General features: G+C 39.2%; 1 protein-coding gene across 1 annotated transcript in view; it reads right to left on the bottom strand.

Moving 5' to 3' along the window:
- Window positions 1-1,178: 1,178 nt before the first annotated feature.
- DCDC1 (doublecortin domain containing 1) overlaps window positions 1,179-22,247 on the bottom strand; it is a 460,096-nt gene continuing 439,027 nt past the window's right edge. Inside the window, 3 exon segments of the mRNA XM_055091474.1 lie at window positions 1,179-2,281; window positions 13,639-13,748; window positions 16,253-16,403. Coding sequence (XP_054947449.1) covers window positions 2,222-2,281; window positions 13,639-13,748; window positions 16,253-16,403 — 321 coding nt within the window. The 3' untranslated portion in view covers window positions 1,179-2,221.

A 22,247-nucleotide genomic window follows, 5' to 3' on the forward strand; every position in this document is an offset into this window, starting at 1 on the left:
AGCAGTCCCCTTCTTCGTTTCAGCATTAAATTTCTATAAAATAAAAATTATACTATTTTGGATTATTAGTCTGTGATCTCTTTCTTTCCCCTACAATAATACAATGGTGTTTACTTCTTTTATATCTGTATGAGATGTATGCCTAATTTTGAAGACTATTCCTTTCTTCAGGTCAAAAGAAAAAATGCTTTCCCATGCTTTATCTCATTGGATGCTAAAAACAACTTTTAGAGGGTAGAAGGAAATGTTATCATTCTCATTTCACAGATGAGAAAATAGATATGTCCCATGGTAGAAGAAGCACAGCTAGAGTTGAAACTCAGGTGCTCATTTGATATTTAACAAAGATTTAATGAGCACCTCCTGTGTTGCAGGCTCTGTGCTGGGCTCTGGGAACAAAGCAGAGAGCAGGCAGAGCAGCAGTGCAGGGCATCTTTGGCTCCAGGTCCAGTGTAGTTTTCTAATCTGAGAACTCCAGCCAAGGACAGTAAAGTCAAATCATAATTCAATATATTTTCACATAAAGATTTAACAGTTTTAAGGAGGTTTCTAAACAAAACCTTAAAGGGAGTTAAATAGCATTTTAACATCGTTTCTGACTGACTGCACAGAACACTTTGACTAAATTAAGTGGAGTTGAAACATGACTTGGAATAAAATAATCCAAGTATCTAAACGTTTGGAAATGTCACCATCTTATATAAAAGGTAAGTGCACGACCAGAACAGCAGTGGAGAGAGCTGGGTGTTCTCAAGATATTCTGTTTCTCTTTGGCCAGGTAGCAGTGAATTCCGGGCAGGTTCTGGACACCTGCAGCCTCTCTTCTGCTGAGTTTCAGCTCCCAACTGCCAGGGCTGTCAGTGTTCCCTATTATTCTCCTGACAGACAAAAGGGAAACAGCAAGTATTCCCTTCTGTCTAAAAGAGTAGCAAGTAAAAATGGCTTTGTGATTGTAAGAAATGTCGACTTAATTAGCTTTTTTCTTCCAGGTAATAAGTGTTTTCTCCAAGGAATGCCCAAAATTAACAACACTCTATGAAGAAGTTTTTATTTCCTTATCTCTTCCCACTTAAGATCCATACATGCAAAAATCACACTCAAAGATGATAAGAAATCTTCATGGTTTATTGTTTTTGTAGACAACGTCACCACAGTGAAAGTTAGAATTTGCATCCCGCTGACATTTTGAAATCTTCCTTTGAGAGGTATGGCTCCTGTGTCCTCCCAAACCTTAAAGATTATGGAAATCAGAAGTGTCTTCTCTTATATCAGGAGTTCTTTGTTTGGAAGTTCACTAATGTTTTTCAGGTAGGCCTGTGAACCCCATGAAATGGTGTGAGAAAAATATTTTTTGTATGTCATTTTGTAAGTTTATGGCTTTTCAAAAGATTCTCAAAGGAGTATATGAAACAAAACAGTATGAGAACTCCTTTACAACAGTCTACTGAGGCTTTGAATGTTGTCAGTACATTCATAAGTAATTTCACATAATTTTTGGATGTTTCTTCAGACTCGGCATTTGAGAACAAAATATATAATCATCATTGATAGATTTTAAGAATATGTGATGCCTAGTTAACACCATGACATTTACTCCATTTGCCCAATTTTAAGAAGTGTTTCTTGCCTCTGAAAAGCAGAAAGGACTATCCAACTATAACTCGATTGAATTTGACTCTGAGGATTGTAGTTCCTGAACAGCTGACTGAAATAAAATTCTATAAAGCAGACCCTCTATTCCCATTGAACTGCTGTAATTTTTGTTTGTGGTTCAGCACAAGAGTGGAAGATGGCTGAACCTTGTCTTCCCGTCACGTTGCTCTGGCAGTGGGACTGCTGGGCATTATCACTGAGTGATAATGTCCCGAGTAAATAAAAAGAAGGGTCTCTGCCCTCTAAGCAATTACTATCTAGCTGGGGAGACAGAACATGTGCTCAATACCTATGCAATTTTTTTTTCCCAACAGGCCATGCTACAGAATGGAAAAAATAAAGAATGTATGTAGGTTTTCACTAGAATACAAAATCCCTGTGGTTAACGCTGCCCTTGATTGTAATATGTCTTATTATGAATTTATAGATAATCTATCAGTGTTGGTAATTCTTCAAAATCTGCCCATGAAAACTCCAGTTATTTTGAAGGACAAATTCTAGGACTAAAGTTTTCAATAATCTACACAGATTTCTTTCGTATTTTCCTAAGTCCAGAGTCTTCAGCAATCTAAATTGGACTTTCTGTCACAGTCTTATGTTTCCAAGTAGGTGAGGAAAGTTTTCTTTCCTGTATGGGAGAGAGAGAGAGAGAAAGAGAAAGAAAGAGAGGGGAAATAAATATATCATACACATACATATACACAGTTTCTATATACATACATACATATGTATGAAGTTCAGTAGAAGTTGCTATTTTAAAAATGTTTATCAGAATAGGTGCATTAAAACTTGATAAGGTTTGTAAAATTTATAGAGGCATCTCCTTCAAGGCCTGATGTGAGTTATGAAATCTAATTTTGTTTTCATAGCTCTGTGATAAAATTTTATCAGTGTTATAAAAGGGGTCTTTACTAAGACTGACCGGAAATCTGAACTATCTGGCCAGGCAATAAAAACACATTCCTTAGCTGCAAAGTGTCAGACACGCAAGGTTTAACTGAAATTGATCGATAAGTCTTCCTTTGACAGTTGAGTGCATTCACTTTACCTCATAGGATAATAGGTTTTTTTTTCATGGTTTTTCCATTAATATCAGACTTCAGTGTTAGTAAGAAACAAGAAAGACATAAAAGGGAGAGAGACATGCCATCAAGAGAGAATGTTGCGATCTTTAATGGTATAGCACTTGTGCTCAGATGAAGTGCTTGTGTGAGTGAGGGTTCAGACTTTCATTACTCATTGTTATGGGTTGAATTCTGTTCCCCCCACCAGAAATTCACATGTCAAAGTCCTAACCCCCAGCATCTTAGAATGTGCTCTTATTTGGAAATAGGGTCGTTGCAGATGTAATTAGTTAAGATGAGGTCATACGAGAGTGGGTTGTCCCCTAATCCAAAATGACTAGAAAATGTGGACACAGACAGGTACATGGGGAGAATGTCCCCCATGAAGATGAGGCAGAGATTGGGGTGATGATTCAACAAGCCAAGGAATGCTAGATTGTCTACAAACCACCGGAAGCTAGGGCAGAGGCATGGGACAAATTCTTCCCCCACACCCTTTAGAAGGAACCTGTCCTCCTGGCACTTTGATCTTGGAATTCTGCCTCCAGAACGGTGAGAACATAAATTTCTGTTGTTTAAGCCACCCAGCCTATGGTACTAGATCTAACAACTAATACATGGATGAATACAGCCATTGGGGTAGAGAAGTGAGAGCCCCTAGTTGCTTGCTATGTCCTGATGAGCCTGTGAGGCTCCTCTCTGACGCATGTGGCAGTGCTCTCCCACCCACCACCTTGGGTTGGGTATCCAAATGTAGCTCACTTTGCCTAACTCAGCTGTCATCAGAGAAATTTTCCAAACAGGCAGTGACTAAACCATAAAGTTATTCCTTGAAGCCATCCAATGAAGGCACCCCAGTCAGTTTTAGAATTGCCGATAACCATACTTGAAATTTCTACAGGCTTTGAGGTTAGACAGATCTGGGTACAAATATCAGCTCTGCCACTTACCAGCTGATGGCTTTGGCAAGATATTTCACCTCTCAGAAACTCAACTTCCCCATTAAAAAAAAAAATTTATTATTTGTTTATTTATTTTTGGCTGTGTTGGGTCTTCATTTCTATGCGAGGGCTTTCTCAAGTTGAGGCAAGCGGGGGCCACTCTTCATCGCAGTGCGCGGGCCTCTCACTGTCATGGCCTCTCCTGTTGCGAAGAACAGGCTCCAGACACGCAGGCTCAGTAGTTGTGGCTCACGGGCCTAGTTGCTCCGCGGCATGTGGGATCTTCCCAGACCAGGGCTCGAACCCGTATCTCCTGCATCGGCAGGCAGATTCTCAACCACTGCACCACCAGGGAAGCCCCCTCCATTTTTAAAAAGTAAAAGGAGAAGTAGGAAAAACCCGTCTATTTCCAAGGGTGGTCAAGAGTATGGAATGAAACACACCACAACAGTGTAAAAGTCCAACAGGGTGCCTGGCATGGTACACACTCTGACAGCGTTAGTGCCCTTCTCTGTCCATGTTTATAATTGATCTTATTTGATCCTTATACCAATGGACTTGCCCAACAGTGCAGGAGTCAAGACTCCACTTAGGCCTTTGGCACCAAGTCCAGAGATCTTTCCATAGGAGGAACCACTTCCAGTCCTTGGCCATCCCTAAGCTGTGTCCTGGCCTCTCTCTGTCACTCTGGTGAAATTTGGATTGGAATTCTGCGGCTGAAGATGATCTGGATGCAGGTCCTAGTAAACACCTATAGAAAGGCTCTACCAAGCAGAAGGATAGGCTCCCGGAATTCTGGCTGTCACAACTCTTGTTGCCCAATTGCATCTCGCTACTGAATCAGAATCAGACCTTTAAAGTTGGGTGGGACTTTAGAGATGGAAGAGTCTACTTTCCTTATTTTTAAGAAGAGGAAGCAGCAGCTCCGATGGGTCCTCAGCCAGTTGACATCTAGTTAAAGGATCTTATGAACCACAGGCTAATGTTCCTCCAATTTTATTGTGTCCCCAGTAGTCACAAAGTCAGCCCAGAAATGGAAGAACCAGAAGAGATCCAAAGATATGTAAAATATTCTCAGAATAAACTTTTGCCTGAAGACCAATGTGGCTTTAGTGAAATCAAGGTCCTTCCTAGCTCTAGGATGCTTAGACCAAGTTAAGGTGAAAGTGGACTTCAAAATGGTGCTGGGACTGCCATATATTCAGTAAAAGGGGTGGGGGCATCAGTGAGTGCTCTTTCACACCTGCTCTCTGGCAGGGGTGATGCTTGCTCATCTTAGCCCCCAGCACCTCATGGCTCTTGGAGGAGCTCATGGCAGTTTCAGAGCAGGCAGAGGGGCCGAAGAGCAGTGACTCTTCTTTGGAAATCTCCTGAACTGGCTGACTCCCATTTACATGCTGTTTCTGGCAACAGAGATCAGTCTGGGTCACCTCTCTGCCACTGAGTAAATATGCTGAAAATGATTACTATTTCAGACAAATGTTTAACTATTCTCAGATTATCTATGACACCACAGGCCAAAGTCACAACAGTCTAACCTGGGAGTGAGTTTACTTTGTGATTTATGGAATGAGAATTCTGGGAGCTCTGTGGGACTAATTTAATACAAAACATTCAGATGTCTGTCTTATAATGCCATTCATCTTTCCTTAGCCTGCCTGCACCAGGGGGCATGTGGTTCAGAGAGCAGGCTCTCCCTTCTCAGCCACAAATCATCACACTTGTGCAAGGGGGTGACACATCTTCTCTTCCAAGCCAGGCTGCCTGCAGCAGTCAGGCAACCAGTTAAGGGTCCATCTGGGCACTGATGGGAGAAGAGTGTTTTCCACTCTATCGAGTCTTAGGAGTGTTTTGAAAGTTACAATGGGCAAAGAAGGGATCATAATCAACATTGCTTTGGTTTGCCTTCTGAAAAAGGAAACATAATCAGTCTATACTGTCTCGTCAAGTACAAGACTCGTTTTATAAGAAGGTTATGTGATATTCTATGGATTGAGGTGACAATGTGTGTCTTCACTCAGATTGCTGTAGCAAAGTACCATAGGCTTATAAACAACAGAAATTTATTTCTCACAGGTCTGCAACCTGGAAGTCTGAGGTCAGAGTGCCACTGTGGCCCAGTTCTGGTAAGAGCCGTCTTCTATGCTGCAGACTGCTGACTTCTCATTGTATCCTCCCATGGCAGAGAGCAGAAGAAAGAAGGAAGCTCTCTCATGACTCTTATAAGGGCACTAATTCCATTCATGAGGGCTCCATCCTTAGGATCTCATCTATTTCTAATCACCCCCCAAAGACCCCACCTCCTAATACCATCACATTGGGGCATAGGGTTTCAACATACAAATTTGCTGGGGACACATATTCAGTCCATAAGAGTGCATGTGAGGAGAAGAAAGTTCTACAAAAAAATCAAACTCTGATTCAATGCTTATATTAAAAAGCAGGTACCTTTTTTAGCCAACTAGTTACTCCAAAACTTACATTCATTCAACAAATATCCATTAATGCCTACTACACAGTAAGGAATATTCAGGTACTGGAAATACAGGTGTGAAAAAGCCTGGCCTTACTTTCAAGGAGTTTACAGATCAGTGGGAGAAAGAATATGTCAACAGTGGTAAGTTCTACAGTTAAGGTAAGCAAAGGGGGCAGCGGGGGGAGCACATGGAAAGCAGCTCCCAACAGAGTTGGTTTTGGGAGGGGTCAGGGACAATCCCCCAGAAAGCTGTAGGAGGAGAATGTGCAAAGGTAAGGAAGTTAGAGAGAACACACGATTTGGGGGAATTGAGGGAACTTTTAGGACAAGTGGAGTGCAGATCTCTGGGAGCAAAGGGGTGAGAAAACCGAGACTGCAGGGCGAGGGGAGCACAGTCTTCCCAAGGGTGTGGGGTACCACGGGGAGGAGTGCGTTCTTCATTTAGATGACAGTCAGGGGCCACTGAAGGTTTTTAAGCAAGAGAGTAACACGATTTGGTTTTCATTCTAGAAAGATCATTCTGGCTACTACGTGGATAAAGAATTGGAGAGGAGTGAGGCTGGGGGTGTACCATGACTAGTTAGAAAACCATCAGTATTATCCGTGGGAGCAATGACAGTGGCCTGAAGTAAGATAGTGTAAATAAACACCTTTGACGTACTTAAAAATCCCACAAATAAATCGCATGTTTTTCATAATTACTGTTGTAAGCTGCTGAAATGAAAAGTGGCTTTTGTTGTCATTTCCTGAATGAGGACGGGGTGCAGAATACTGCTCATGCTGTCTTGTGCTGCTGCTGCAGTTTGCCCCCACTGCTGTTGAGAACTCCTCCCTAGGAAGCCCCTTAAACACACAGCTTTAGTTCAATACATCGTTGGGGCCCACATCAACTTTTTCATGGGAACTGGATATTATGTAACAGAGAATACTACTCCTTGGGTGTCCTGGAACATAACAAGGATTGAAAGCTCAAACACAGTTGACGATGGTCAAGCCCAAAGCGTAGAACACACGTTTCAACATTGGGAAAGTTGGTAGGCAGGCTGGCCTCACAGGGTGCAGGGAGAGGGAGAGATGGTAACAAACATCAAAACCCACAATGGAATTCAGCCTATCAAAATGACTGCATTACACAAGAGGCAAGGAAAAGTCTGATAAAAAGGGTTTGACATTCTGAATTGATTTGGAAAAACTCCCTGGATGCCAGAGTGTCTTCAGTTTTGCCAGGATGTCTCTGCAAGATCCACTTCCTCCGACAGACTTACTTGTATTCGGAAGTGTAACTTAAGAGTCCAGCTGGTATCCATCCTGATATTGTAACCAAAGTCCTGATACTGTAACAGATTGCATCCTCAAGGTCATGCTGCTTGTATAGCAAAGACCACCGAGGTTACTCCATTAAAGTGAGTTTGGAGGATACACCCAAGGACAAGCCTCTTACTGACCCAAGAGGACTAGAGATAGGCTAGCTGATTCCATTGCTAATGTCATCCCTCAGTGGTGAAGGGAGAAAATAATCATAACAACAGCAGAATTATGGGTTTATACTGAAAATGCCATGGAGCCCCTAATGCCAGCCAGATCCACAGCTTCCTAAGGAAGGAACAACCCACACCAACGCTGCCTACACAGGCAAGCTGTACTTTGTATCATGTGATCCCTGACATCCTAATGTAAAGGGATGAGTAAAAGGCCGCTATTGGCTGGCCTCCAGCCATTCAGTCTTCCATCTGAAGACACAAAGAAAGTAATTCAGATGGTAGGGTGGCCCTAGAGCCAAAAGAAATACAAAGGGAAGGCAGGAAACAGAAGCCATTGAAGCAGCAGAAGCCATGAGAAGGCAAGTGAGCATTTTAGCCTAGAGCAGGAGAGCTCATGAAAAAGTAGGAAATTCACAGAAGCAAGAAGCACAGAGAAACAGGGAAGTCAAGAGCAGGAAGGGCAGACTATTGGGTGATCATTTGGACAGTCAGGCTGTGCGTCTGGAACAGAGACCACCGTGAAGCCTGTGTGCTGGGCTCTCCGTTGCTTTCCCCCTTCTTTGTCAACCCTCCTAACAAACCTCCACCTCCGGAGGTAAGTCGAGTATATCTCTGTAACTTGAAGCCTGAGCAAGCTTAATATACGATGTCTAGTCCAGCTTTCATATTAGTTCCCTTTAACCACTTCTCACTACACTTAAAAAAGAAAAACCCAGACTCCTCAGCATGACCTACAAGGCCCTCCAATCTGGCCGGCGGCCACCTCTCCCGCCTTACTTCATGCCTGTTACCCCAACATTCCGGCCTCTGTACTCTCCAAGTAGCCACACATCTACTGCATTCACCTTTGCCCGCCCGGTACCCAGAACAGTAAGTGCCCGGAGATGCATACATATGAATTAGTTCTTTGAAAAGCTAATTTTCTTTATAGTTTCTGTCTTCTAAGGAACGTGGCTGTCTCCCAACCTATATGGATTTCATTTATGGGGCGAGAGAACTACCTTGAAAATTAATTTTTCTGAGAGCACTTGTTAGTGAACCGAAATAATATCCTGTGGAATTTCACACTCTTAGATGAGCCTGCCAGGGATGCGGGTGGCTCAGGCTTCTGTATTAACTAGACTTAGAGCATACATGGAACAGAGAGGCTCAGCCTTCCCCCTAGCAAGCAGCTCCTTCACTGGAGAAAGGGTTACTTTACAAAAAAGACCCCTGTCCCTGTTCCAAAACTCTCTCTCTCTTTGTACATACAAAAATGCATAAGAAAACTCCAGGAAGCTGGCTATTTCGTCACCCTCAAAATTACTCTGCTCCTTGATATATGTACCATAGCCCTGACATTACTCCTGTTACCTTTAAAATAGCAAGATTGTATCAGCACTGAAGGCAGCTTAATTAACATGGGAAGCTTCAGCACCTCAAACTTCCTTGTTTTGCTTCCAGTGTCCTGGTTACAATCTCTGGGTGGTCAGTCCCGACTCAAGAACATTTCCATTCTTTCTCAAGGAAATAGTGAGGAGAAAACATGAGGGCATTTAGACTCAAACCCTCAGATAGGCAGCAAGTGCTTCGCTGCTTTTGTAGCCCTTAACACAAAGGTAAAAGGGGCCACAGTGCTCTTAGAACTGGTAGTTCGTGCTTGAGCCACACCCAGCTGACAGGAACAGAACCTCAGCTGAGTTTCCCAGAGTGTGGTCAGCTACCACCCTCCGTGGCTGGGGCCTGTTTCTGCACACTCCCTGCCCCACCTCAGGTGTACAGAAGAAGAATCTGTGCCATTAAGCCTGGGACTCGGTATTTTATCAAGCTCCCCGGTGACTCGTGTGCACAGGAAACTTTGAGACTCATATTAAGGAATCATCCCTTGCCGATCCACGGACTGCTCCAGGGAGGACAGCTTTTAAAATGAAAGACAGAATTTAAAGGCCCTTCGAAGACAAAAAGCAAGGAAGACAGAGGAGCTACGACCAAAAGGCAAGGAGAGAGAAGAACAGAAAGAAGAGGAAAAACGGTGGTGGAAATGAAAACAGAATCAAATCTTGTACTTTGGGGCACTAACCCTAGCAGCCGTGGGAGGTTCCCTCCTCTCCTCCGTTCCTGTCCAGCACAGTTTGCAGAGCAATTTAAGGAGAGCTGCTGGTGGTGGCATCTAGACATTCACACCCACAACTGTCTTAGCTGGTCTTCCAGAACTGACATTCTTGGGCAACCGCACCTGGGGTTAAAACCCCAAGTTCAAAACTTCTAGAAACGATAAGTCGGGACCTAATGGATCCAGCGGTTGACTGAACGCTCTATCTACCCCTAAACCAGCACAGGAATACAGCAGACCATGAATGATAGCACATCCAATTCAGAATCACCACTGTACTTGCCATATAAATATAATTTCCTGTCTCCTCCTTCCTCCCTCCCCCAACCCAGTTGCACCATGGGCATAAGCACTTCCTCTCCCTTATATACTTCTATTTGCACATATGGCACAGGGTGATAGCCTATTGATAGTAGTTTCATATTACAGACTTGCAGGATTAGGAAATGCTACAGCTGGCAGCAGGCGCCCACTGAATGTCTGCCGTTACTCGGTTGGTCCATTTACTTTCATCAGCACTCGCCTGAGTGGTCTTTGTTGATCCTGCTTTGCATTTGCTTATGGCCAAGCAGCCCCAGACCATGCCTTTTACTTAGAATTCTAGCTTATTGTGTTAAGAACAAAAAACTGCTGCTCTTTCTTTTCTGCTTAACCTAGCCTTACGAGGGGTTGAGATCTCTTCAGAGGCAGGAGGTAACTGGAGCCACTGATTTAATAAAAGCAACTGAGGATCACCACCGGGTCCAAATTCCATTTGCCTGAGGACAGTTGCATCTCATTTTGCGACAATCTAGAATAACACAGACCTGTGGGTTTTGATCGCTCCCTTCCAAATGATGTCAGAAAAAGAACTGCTGTCTTGGTGAATCACAAATCTCAACAACACTCAGCAGCACACCTGGGCTATTTTTTTTGTTTGTTTTTTTGTTTTGTTTTTTTGTGGTATGCGGGCCTCCCTCCGCCGTGGCCTCCCCCGTTGCGAGCCGCTCCGCGGCATGCGGGACCCCCCCAGACCGGGGCGCGAACCCGGCTCCCCTGCATCGGCAGGCGGACGCGCAACCACTGCGCCACCAGGGAAGCCCCACCTGGGCTATTAATAAAGGTTAGCTCACAAATGCTGCAACAGCCAGCGGCCACAATTTCTAAGTGATTCTCTTGCAAAAGAGAACAAATTTATCTTTACCTTTCTGTTATCATTTGCTTGCTTGTTTGTTGCTTTGTTTTCTTGATCCACAAAAAAATATTTAGTCATTATGAACAATCAAGAACAAAATGGAAATTCAGGGTTATCACGCCACAAAGCTACATTTGGATTTTGAATCATTTCTAATGTGTCCTGTTTTACAAACCTGACATAAGCACCCAGATAAAATGCTTCTTATGTATAAATGCTGTCATAATCTCAAAATGCTTGTCAAACTTTCAGACATATTGCTTTTAGTCAGTTTGCTTAGACACATGCAGCTTCATCCCAACACTTAATCAGGCAACAAAAGCTAGAGGTGGGGTGGAAACATCCGGAAACTCCTTTCTCCTGAGGCCAATCACAAATGCTGGTACACTGTTGATTAACATCTGGATCAACTTAAGGGTGTTTGTGAACCAGCAGGAAATAAATTTCTGGAGAAGGCCATGGACTTGAGGATGGTTGCTTTAGTATTTAATAATAAATGATTTCCAGTTGATAGAAAAATATTGAAATGTGACATATATATGAGGCTGATTCAAATGTGATCAACATATCCCCAAAGGAAATTACTGGGTTTATTAAAATCCCTGGAGGGCTGAACAGAATTGCAACAGTCTTATCCTCTAGTCTTTGCTGAAGGTGGAGTAACTGCTCCCCAGTCCACCTTCCAGCCAACCACAGGGGAAGGTCAACAATAAGGAAAGAGCAGGGCTGTTCTTAGTCTTAAGTTAAAAGTGGCTATGAACTGCCAAGCTATCCCCAGCAAGCCGTCGTCGACAAAGTAAGTGCCGCTGCCTTGCTGGTAAAATGTGATGTGTTGATGACTGTTATATTACATCTAAAATCCCATTTACTAGTAATAGAAAAGTTCAGTTAAGCGTTTTGCCTGACGTCTCCTGGTGCTTGATACAATGTTGTGTGATATTTACCAATTTTCACTTCAGGCGTGTTCACACTCAACAGTGAAGACTTCACAAGAATCTGCACATTTGATCTATGGTGAAATTATGCCATTTTCATAGCAAATCAACTTTTCCTTGGCAGCAGAAGGACAGGTACTTTTGCACCTAGAGAAATGCCTTTGTTTTCAAGGAATTTTGAAAAGAAATAACAAGTTCCGTGTCTCTAGGGATTGTAATCCAGTTATTGTAAGAAGAGGCCCAACAGCTAAGAATCTTACTGGCCCACTTTCTGACTAGAGCATGTTCCTTAACCCTTCTCGTGAAACAAAAGGAAAAGCAAGGTGGGGACACATGCAATTTTTCTCTCATACGTATCACAGAGGTGTTGTGGAATGACTTCACATCTCTAACAGTGCACAACACATAGAGAAGATGTCTGCGAAAGGGCAAATTGTTGTGTATGTAATGTGAAATTTTTGCCTCAATGGCCTCTGCTTTTAGTGGTGTCAGAAGCAGCAGGAATTTATTCATGCGGCCTTACTGATTTGCAGACTGGGAGTAAATACTAGGCCTTTTGCAGCGATTACCAAGAGCCCCTTCAGTAGAAATGATCTACTGCCTTCCTACATCACATTAAAGTGGTGGATGGAACGGTGAGCCCAGCTGAGCCATTCTGTACACACCTAGTCAGGCTGCAATTGATATTCAGACAGAGGTGTGAATGGCTCTCAGAGAGACAGAGAGAGAAGAGCATTTCTCTGGAAAATTTTCACCAGAACCAGAAGCCAAACTCTGATTTGTCACTGTTATTAAAAAAAAAAAAAAAAAAAAAAAATCTTTCTTCATCACAGAAAGAAATTAGAAGGTAAGTTCTTCTTTCCCTGTAAGATTGATACTTAAGATTGCTAAGGATCTCCCTTGGCCCCTTAAGAAAAATCCTTACATAACTTTTCTTACAAGTAGTGCATATATCCTTTCCCTAAGTTTCTGTATTGAGGACACAGTCTACGACTTTTGGTTACTGAGCTTACGTCAGGAATTATCCAGCTTCACTCTTGTGAACAACATCTAGCTGTGCCCCATAAGGAGTCCTGTGCTGTAACCACAAGCCAAACTGAAGGAAAGTGGGGGGAGGAAAGATCAATTCATGTGGTGTTTGGTGGCCACCAGCCATTCCATTTAGTAAATGTAGGATTTTAACATGGAAGTTTGAAAAATATAGTGGCCGAGCCAGAAAACTGTCAGTTTGAGTCAAATTTAGTATTAGGTAGTCAGAGTCTTTTTTATTGTCAAATTATGTATGTATATATAACTCATATATATATAAAATAAATAATATAAAGTTATTTATATATAGAACATATATACTACTTGACCCCACTAAATTTAAGTATATAACTATATATATACACTTGAATTGTCAGTCTATTTATTATCAAGTTGTATATATTATATAAATATATATATTATATATATTATATAATTTTAAAAGTATATATAATAATATATACTACTTGACCCCACTAAATTAGTTTTCAATAATAGCTAGTATTTTCCTTTTTCTTTTCCCGGAAGAAAATACACCTAAGATAGTTATTTTACTGGCATTGCTTTGTCTAGTTTTGTTGTCTTTCTAAGAACAGATTTGAGGCATCAAATGCCACCCTGTGTAAAAGGTACAGGGTATAACTTTTAAAAGAGACTGCATGAAATTATGAAAACAATGACTAATCATCATATAACATCCTAGCAAGCATATGAGTATGTCCACACAGGCTACCCCAGCTAAACACAGCACAAACGATGATGGGTCTGACAGGAATTCACTGTGTAGAGGTACCAGAGATTGCAGCTTTGCGGATGGTGACAACACAGCGTCTGTGGCTTGAGGGCCCTGCTGCCTTCGGATTCGGGCATAATTTGCTCTGACCTCCACCAGTTGCTTTAACTCTGTTAAAAAGAAATTATTTTGAGAGACAAGTCAATGTATTTATAGAAAATAATTAAAAGTTCAGGATGATGAAAATCTTGAAGATCCTTCAGAAATCCTGGACTCTCACGTCGGCCTCTCTCATTACACACTTGACTTGCTTATCACATCAGATATGTGTTAACATCCTTTGGATTTCTACAGAATGGCAGTTGCTAGAGAGGGCTTCCTTCCAAGCTTTTTATAAAGCCTGAATTGGAAGCTAACCTAGGAGTGGTCTAAAAACTGAACCCACTGAAAAGATGGTAAACACAGCATTGAGAACAGTGTTCAGATTTGATGACAAACAGCATAAAGCACCCTTTTAATTTTGTGGGGGGTTTGTGTGAAAGAAACTATTCTAACAGCATCTGATTTGTTTTGCCGAAACAAATCCATTTTTCAAAGACCCAGTGTGATTCTTTGATGACTAACTTTCACATGCTAAATGTTTTTACATTATAGTACATAAAATAAGTTTTTATAAGGTGTTTAGTTTTGAAATTCCCAGGCTGACTTATTTTCTACTACATAGTTAAGCCAGTAGGTCATAGAAAAATTATGAGTAGAATGATTAATTAAATGTCCCTTCACAAGTATATATATATGTTATATATATGTATATATAATATATATAAATGCTAGTAGCATTTCTCTCTTGTTTTAAAGCATTCTGAGTATTTAGATTTCTACTAAATGATTATTTCTCAATTATTTCAGGAAAAATAATAAAATGACAGCTCATATAATAAAAGAACTTTCAAAGAGCAACTGAATTAGACTCTCTGCTATCAATCAGATTTTCTAGAACATATATCACCCACCGAAAAGAACTTAGACAACTGGGGAAACCACCAACACTTTCACCATTAAGGTAATATGGGGACCCATTTTCAGAGGAGAAGAAACAACTCTTTCACATCATAGTAATTCATGTGGTTAAAGAATTGAGGATGCAGAAATGAATGTTTGTCTACATAGCCTTGTCAAAGGTCCACAGAGCTAACAAGGAGGAAAATGGTAGGGAGAGTAATATTTGCGTTTCTAGTTTTCTCTTTTCTCTTTGCACTTTTTCTTGATAACAAGCTTGCTTCTGGGAAGGCAGCCTACATATCTCTTCGTGTTTTGGATACCCTTTTGGCTAGGTTGCCTGAAGCATACTTAGCTTTATGTATCAGAAAGGCCTAATGAAAACAGTGAGGCCAGGAGGGTGGGGTCCAGGTAACAGAAAGTCATCCCAAGAGTATGAAAGATTAAGCATAAATACTGAAGGGACGGGGAAAGTACCTTCTACTGCACCACTTGTTTGCTTACTATTCAATTACTTCAAGTGTGTTCCTATACTCGATTAGATCGAAAACTCTTTCAGCAAAGGAACCCTGGCTTATATTTCTTTTATAGGCTATGTACTTTAGGAACACAGAAAGCTGTCAACTAATACTTATTCATGATAGGAACCCCATCATTTGTGTGCTCTTCTAAGTAATCACATAGTGAGGATCACCGAGAGCTGGAGTGAGGGGTACTGGTGAATGATGGGACAACAGAATACAAAGAATACAAAGATTGGCACCTCTTCCTTGATGTAAGATGGTGCTGGGGGAATATGTGTGGCATCCTCAGAACAGTGCTAGGCATCCCGGTAAATCCTTGTCTTCCGACTTTTTAGTTTCCGTTCCTATACTTTTATCCCTTCTGAGCTAAGTGTAAAGATATGATTGCAACTGTTTTAAAAGTTTTTGGTTTATATACCTTATATACGACATAGTAATAATAATCTTATGGTGACTTTTCAAAGAGATAATCTAGCATTAGTTATTTTAAGGACCCCAGGTAAGATTCACTTCTGAATCTTTTAATTTCTTTTAAAATGATATCAGTGTTCTTCAGAATATCCTGAAAATTATGTCATTGCTAACGTATACCTACTCCAGAAAAGGGTTTTAAATTCCTCAGGATAAACAGGATAAAGGACAAGAGTTAGTTTAATAACAAGCGTATGTTCTTTTCCATTTCTAACATTGATCAAAAAAAATTATCAAAGGATAGACAATAAAACAAGCGTATATTTACTTATTACTAAAGAAAAAATCTGTAAACTGTATATCTGCTATTAATGAAACATTAAGTTTTAAATAACTTGCAGAGTAGGAAGTCAAGGAAGCCTCACTTTCCTCAGGGTTCATGCTGAAGAATGAATACCTTCAAAGGAGGCCCTTTAGAATTTCTACAAATAAAGCCCCTTGGATAAAATTCAAGACTAACAGAACTTGAATTCTTTAGAGCAAACAGTGTCAAAAGTGAGGTTCCAACAAATAAATACTTGAATTTAACTTTAGTAACATGGAGTAGAATAGTGTGGAGGAGGATAATTATTAAAAATCATCATGATGGGATGTAAAATTCAGTAAACAAGCTCTTTGAAGGAACAAGTGAATGCTTTAATTCTTCAAACACTTGATGGAAAAGAAAACGTCGCCCATACCTCTTTGGGTTCTAAAGCCATGCCCTGTGGACACACAGATGACCACGTCTCGCTCTATGTCGTCCCACGAGTGAATTGGCTCTCCGTCAGGGGTGTACAGTGTTCTGGCTGGGTGGGCCAGTTTGAGACGAGAGGAGCAGTCACTCAGCAGCTGAAACACAAAGGGACACACATACTGGGATGTGGACTGTCACACCATAATTACATATTAAAGAATCAACTCCTTTAAGAGGACTATTATCATGATATAAATATTCATTTTACTTATAATTGTTAGAAAGAGGTACACTGGATAGCACAGGGAACTCTACTCAATACTCTGTAATGGCCCATATGGAAAAGAATCTAAAGAAAGAGTGGATGTATGCATATGTATAACTGATTCACTTTGCTGTATAGCAGAAAGTAACACAACTTGTAAATCAACTAAACTCCAATAAAAATTAAAAAAAAAAAAAAAGGAAGAGGTATAGAAGGAGATGAGAAGAAGGGCTTACAAATGTTCCCTAATGTGTTAAACGGTCAAGAACTTCAGTGCTTGTCAGTGGATTTGTCCTTGTAGTTCTCTATTTTTCTATGCAGAAGAGGCTTCTTGCTGTTTAAGAAATGCCTAAATATGAAAGACCCTGGCTTGAAGAATCTAGACTTGTCAGAATAGCTCAATTTTTTTTTTCTACGAGCAAGAAGCTCGAAGGACAAAAGCACTGACCTGGCTCTGGCCTCTGTATGACCTCAGACAAGTCAGACAACTTCCCTATGAAAGAGTCTCTTTAACTATAAAATCAGATTTTTGGTCTAACACCTCTTTGACTCTATGATTCTATTATCAAAAGGTCTTTTTCTTTTCAATTGGTAAATTAAAAAACTATGTTTAGGGGCCTAATTCAATTTCTCTCAATTTTCCTTGAAATATTCATAAAAACACATGTACAGATACAAAGTGTCAAGAGTACTAAAAAGATGGGCTAACCTGTCACCAGACCCCTAAGGGTGGTTCCATTAGTCTGAATAACACTTTAAGACAAAACAATGCAAGCAAGCAGGAGGAAAGTAAGAGGTTTCCACACAACTGCCTGTATGGCTTTTACCTATCATGCAGGTCAAACACTTGCTCTCCCACAATGAAGGAGCCAGGTCCACATGAGCTCCAAATCACCTTCTATACTTTTTAAAAAAAATTTTAACAGTTTTATTGAGGTTTAATTTACATGCCATAAAATTCATTAATTTCAAGTACAAAATAATCAATGATTTGTAGTAAACTGATAAAGTTGTGCAACCATCCCACAATACAATTTTAGAACATTCCCATCACCCCAAGAATCTCTCTCATGGCCACTTCAGTCACTTCTGTGACTGCAGTACTTCTTTTTATATATCGAATTAGGGGCTACAACTCACAACAATGCAGGGTGGCAGTGGGCAGAGCTGGGCAAGTAATGGCATCTTGCATTTGGAAAATGAATCAGTAATATGAAGGAAGACATGAAGGAAGTGGTGAGATAATGTAATTCAGAGAGTGAAGTTTTCACCCACTATTGTGAGCAAGCGATGAATGCACTGAATTGAACAGTAATTGAAATTATCCCAGAATACATTCCCATCTGTAGAGTGGGATAGTTAGAAAAGAGCAGTGGGAGAATGGACTTAAATGCAGTCCTACACCCCTTGCTAAATAACAGCCAGTCAGCAGCAATTTGATTCTGATTCAGGATCTAGGGGTGGATCCTAACATCTCCCAGGTCAAAATTTAGGAGAACAAAGGAGAACTAATGTCTTCTGTCAAGAGATCTCTCCTTGAACAAGGAGATATAAATAGAAAAATGAACATCAGCAACAATATGAGGCTCATGAAAATATTCTACGACATAAAAATGGTATCTGTACGTAAGGTGAAGATTTAAAAAAAAGATTTACAGCACAATACATTTTAGAGAGTACCTATATTGTGCTCCCCCCAAATTTGGTAAAATATGACTTCCATAGACACACACACACACTCACACACACACACACACACAGAAATGAGATGACAACAGCTCAAAGGAAAGGAGCATTGTTGAGATGCAGGCAGAGATAATGATGGTGATAATGACGATGGTAACAATAATAGCAGTTAAAATTTACTAGCACATTTCTGTGGGCTAGAAACTTTTCTAAAAGTTTCTAAGGACAATCGAATTATTTTTCTGTGGAAACAATTATTATCCTCCTTTTGTTGATGAGAAAAATGGAGAACAAAGAGATTAATATCATAACCAAGGTCACACAGCTGGTAAGAGAAGAAACAGAGGTTTAAACTGGGATGAATAGAGAGCCGAATGAGAGGTAAAGAAAAAAAAGACTCAATAGCAGAATTAAACTCCACCTTAAAAGCAGGAAAAAGCAGACTCAATATTGTAGAAAATCAAATCAGTATTAGGGACGGCTAAGTTGAGAAAATCTCATAGGATACAGAGAAAGGATAAGACAAAATTTATGATAAAAATGTAAAACATTTGGAATGTCAAGACATCAGATATTAAACCTATACATTATTGGTGTTACTGGAGAAGAATCCAGAATAAATTAAACTTAAGCAATTATTCAAAAAACAGAAGAAAATGTTCCTGTTTCAAACACCCATGTCTTCAGATCAAATAGGCTAACCTAGGATAAGGCAAAGTTAATGAAAAAAATGACTAGTATTTAAATATAACTGGGCAAAAAGTATGACTTTCAGACATGGGGGGAAAATTCAGTTATGTTTAGACCTATTTTCTGCAACAATGAATACCAAAAAAAATGAAAGAAAATCTCTGAAGTTTTTAGGGGAAAAGGTTTCAGTATACGAACTCAGTATCCAGCTAAATTATTACTTAGGTTACAGGAAACAAAAGATATCCTTATGTGTACAAAAACTCAGAAAACATATTACTCAGATACATTTCGGATTATTAAAAAATGAATGAAATTCCATCACCATGGAAAAGTCATAATATAAAGTGGCTAATATTAAGCAGTGAGTCCACTAGAACATGATACAGCTGTTATAAAAATGGTCAGAAAATAAATGAATTTAAAATTTCAAGGTAAGCCTCCATAGAGAAAAAATAAAGTAAAAATGTAAAACATCACCAAAAAGGGACAATGGGCAAGGAAAAGAAAAACCAAAGCATTCAAACTTTCTAGCTATTCATGGGGGAAAAAGATGCTGTTTCTTCTTTTTTTCCATTGTTAGGAATATTTACTTTTATGATTATAATCAATGCAATAAAACAAAAAATCAGAATAAGAGAAACAGTTCTTCTCAAGGAGTAGGCAAAATCATCACCATGTGAACTTTATATGATTTCATTCTTAGAAAATTTATGTAAATGGAATGAAAAATTAATAACAAAAAGAATGCTTAATAAAGTAGCAAGCACAAAATAAATGATAAAACATCAGTAGTTTTTTGTTGTTCACCAAAAAAAAAAGTATTTAAAAAAATACAGTGGTGGTAAATTCATTCCAACATCAAACCAACTCAGAATGTCAATTATTTTAAAATGTGAGGCCCTTCCTTATAAAAAATGATAAAATTTTACTGAAGGACAAAAAAAAGATGTATATGTATATAAAACAGTGCCACAGAATTCAATCTGGCTGCAAAGATTGAATATTGTAAAAGGTGTCAATTCTTATGAAAGTAATTAATAGCCTAACATAACTACAGTCAAAAATCCTGTAGGATGATTTTAGGGTGTTGAAATGTAACTCCAAACTTCATCTATAAAAATCAACAGGCAAAGATAATCAAGTAAAATCTGAAAACAAAGTACAACAATAGGCAACTTCTATCAGATATTAAAATATATTAAAAAGCTATAGTAATTCTAAAAGTATTAGATAGCTTAAAAGCAGAAGCTAATAAGAATTTAGTATATTATAAAGTTTGTATTCCAACTCAATGGGGAGAACAAAAAAGATTATTCAGCAAGTAGGGCTGAGATAATAATTTTAAGCCAATAAATAAAACAGACAAAATAGCTTCACTCAAATTTTACACCAGAAGGAAGTTTCACACAGTTTAAAAAGTAAAAGGGAAAGACACAATTATAAAAATCTTAAGATGAATCTTTATATGACATAAGGATAGTAAAATACTATTGGAACATGAAAAGCAAAGAACAAACTTTTAAAATATATTAATTTCTGTACCTTAAAAAATCTCCTAGACACAATGGCAAATTGGATAATTGTTACAATAAATCTGACAAAGTTACACATAGTAGGCTTGTTACTTTAAAAAAAGAAGATTCATATCAGTGTGAAAAATACTTCCAGCAGAAAAATAGCAAAGAATTTGTCAGGAATTCACAGATTACTAATAAATGGTAAAACAAAGCAAAACAAGTCAAAATCACTTTTACAAATAATTAAAGACATATAAATTAAAGCACGGGTATAACATTCTCTCCTGTCAACCTGCAAATACATGTTTCTAAGTGACGGCAAATAGCATTGTTGATAACTCATGTAAACAGCAGGTAAGTGGGAACTCTCATTCACCACTTGTGGGAGCATCGACTCCTGAAATAGTCCTAGAAAACAAGCTGGCGATAGCTGTCAAAATTCTCAAGCACATTTACATAATTTGACCTAGCAATTCTTCTAGGAATTTATCTGGGGGAAATAATCAGAAAATTAAATAAAGATTTATATATAGATATGTTCATTGGAGCATGCTTTATGATAGCAAAAAATTAAAAACAATCTAAATGGCAAACAATAGAAAACTGGATGAGTAAGTAATAATCCAATCATTTGATAGAAGATGATGATGCCATTGAAAATAATGTTTTGTTAAAGAATATTAAATTATGTGGGCAAAAAGTCACAACAGTTTGTTAGGCGAATAACACAGGTTGCAAAATTATATATACCATGTGATCTACTATGATCACAATGGCAAACAAATATATAAATAACCATGTAGAAACCATAGTAATATATCTACTAAAATTTTAATAACTGTGGTTATTTGTGGGTGATATAATTTTCATTTCCTTCTTGGTGCTTTTCCTTTTTCTAATATTAATGCACTGGCTGTATGTTGTTTTATAATTAGAAAACAGAACAAATGTTATTCAAATAATCAAAAAATTCATAGTGATTACAATAGATTCATATGTTTCATATGGTTTTGCAGTTTTTCTAAATCTTCCATAACAATAGTCACTATCTTAGTCTGCTTGGGTTGCCAAAACAAATACCATAGACTGAGTGGCTTAAACAAAGGAAATTTATTTCTCACCGTTCTGGAGGCTGGCAAGTCAAGATCAAGCTGTGGTTTGATTTGGTTTCTCGTGAGAGCTCCTCCTGGCTTACACACAGCTGCCTTCCTCATATGATGGGAGAAGAGAGAGAGATCGATCTTTTTCTCTTCTTATAAACCCACAAATTTTATCAGGTTAGGGCCCCACCCTTAAGGTCATTTAACCTTAATTGCCTCCTAAAAGCTCTATCTCCAAATACAATCACATTGGGGGTTAGGACTTTAACATAAGAATTCGAGGGGGTGGGGTGGGAGGTGGAGACACACAATTCAGCCCATAGCAGTTATATGTTTTTCTGCTCCAAGGCAGCCAGCGAGTATGATAACTGAGTTTCTATCTGGACTGGGAGCAGTCCTAGAATTGTGTGGATATGTCTCTGGAAGAAATTCCTGTAGCTTGAAAAGATCCTACATAAGGATAATTCTTATATTTTCCCCTACTTTACCACTAAAATGTCACTCGTCTATAGAGATTGTGTTTCTGTTTATAATCAGAAAAATAAATATAATTTAATAATGACATATACCAAATACAAAATATGAATTAAATCTGTAGCTATTTCACTCGGTGTTCACAAAGATCTATTTACATGAGACTCAGTTAATGAGTTTACAAAATCTTTTAAAAGTAAACTTGGGGCTTCCCTGGTGGCGCAGTGGTTGAGAGTCCGCCTGCCGATGCAGGGGACATGGGTT

Source organism: Physeter macrocephalus, chromosome 16 (assembly GCF_002837175.3).
Source record: "Physeter macrocephalus isolate SW-GA chromosome 16, ASM283717v5, whole genome shotgun sequence".
NCBI lineage: Eukaryota > Metazoa > Chordata > Mammalia > Artiodactyla > Physeteridae > Physeter > Physeter macrocephalus.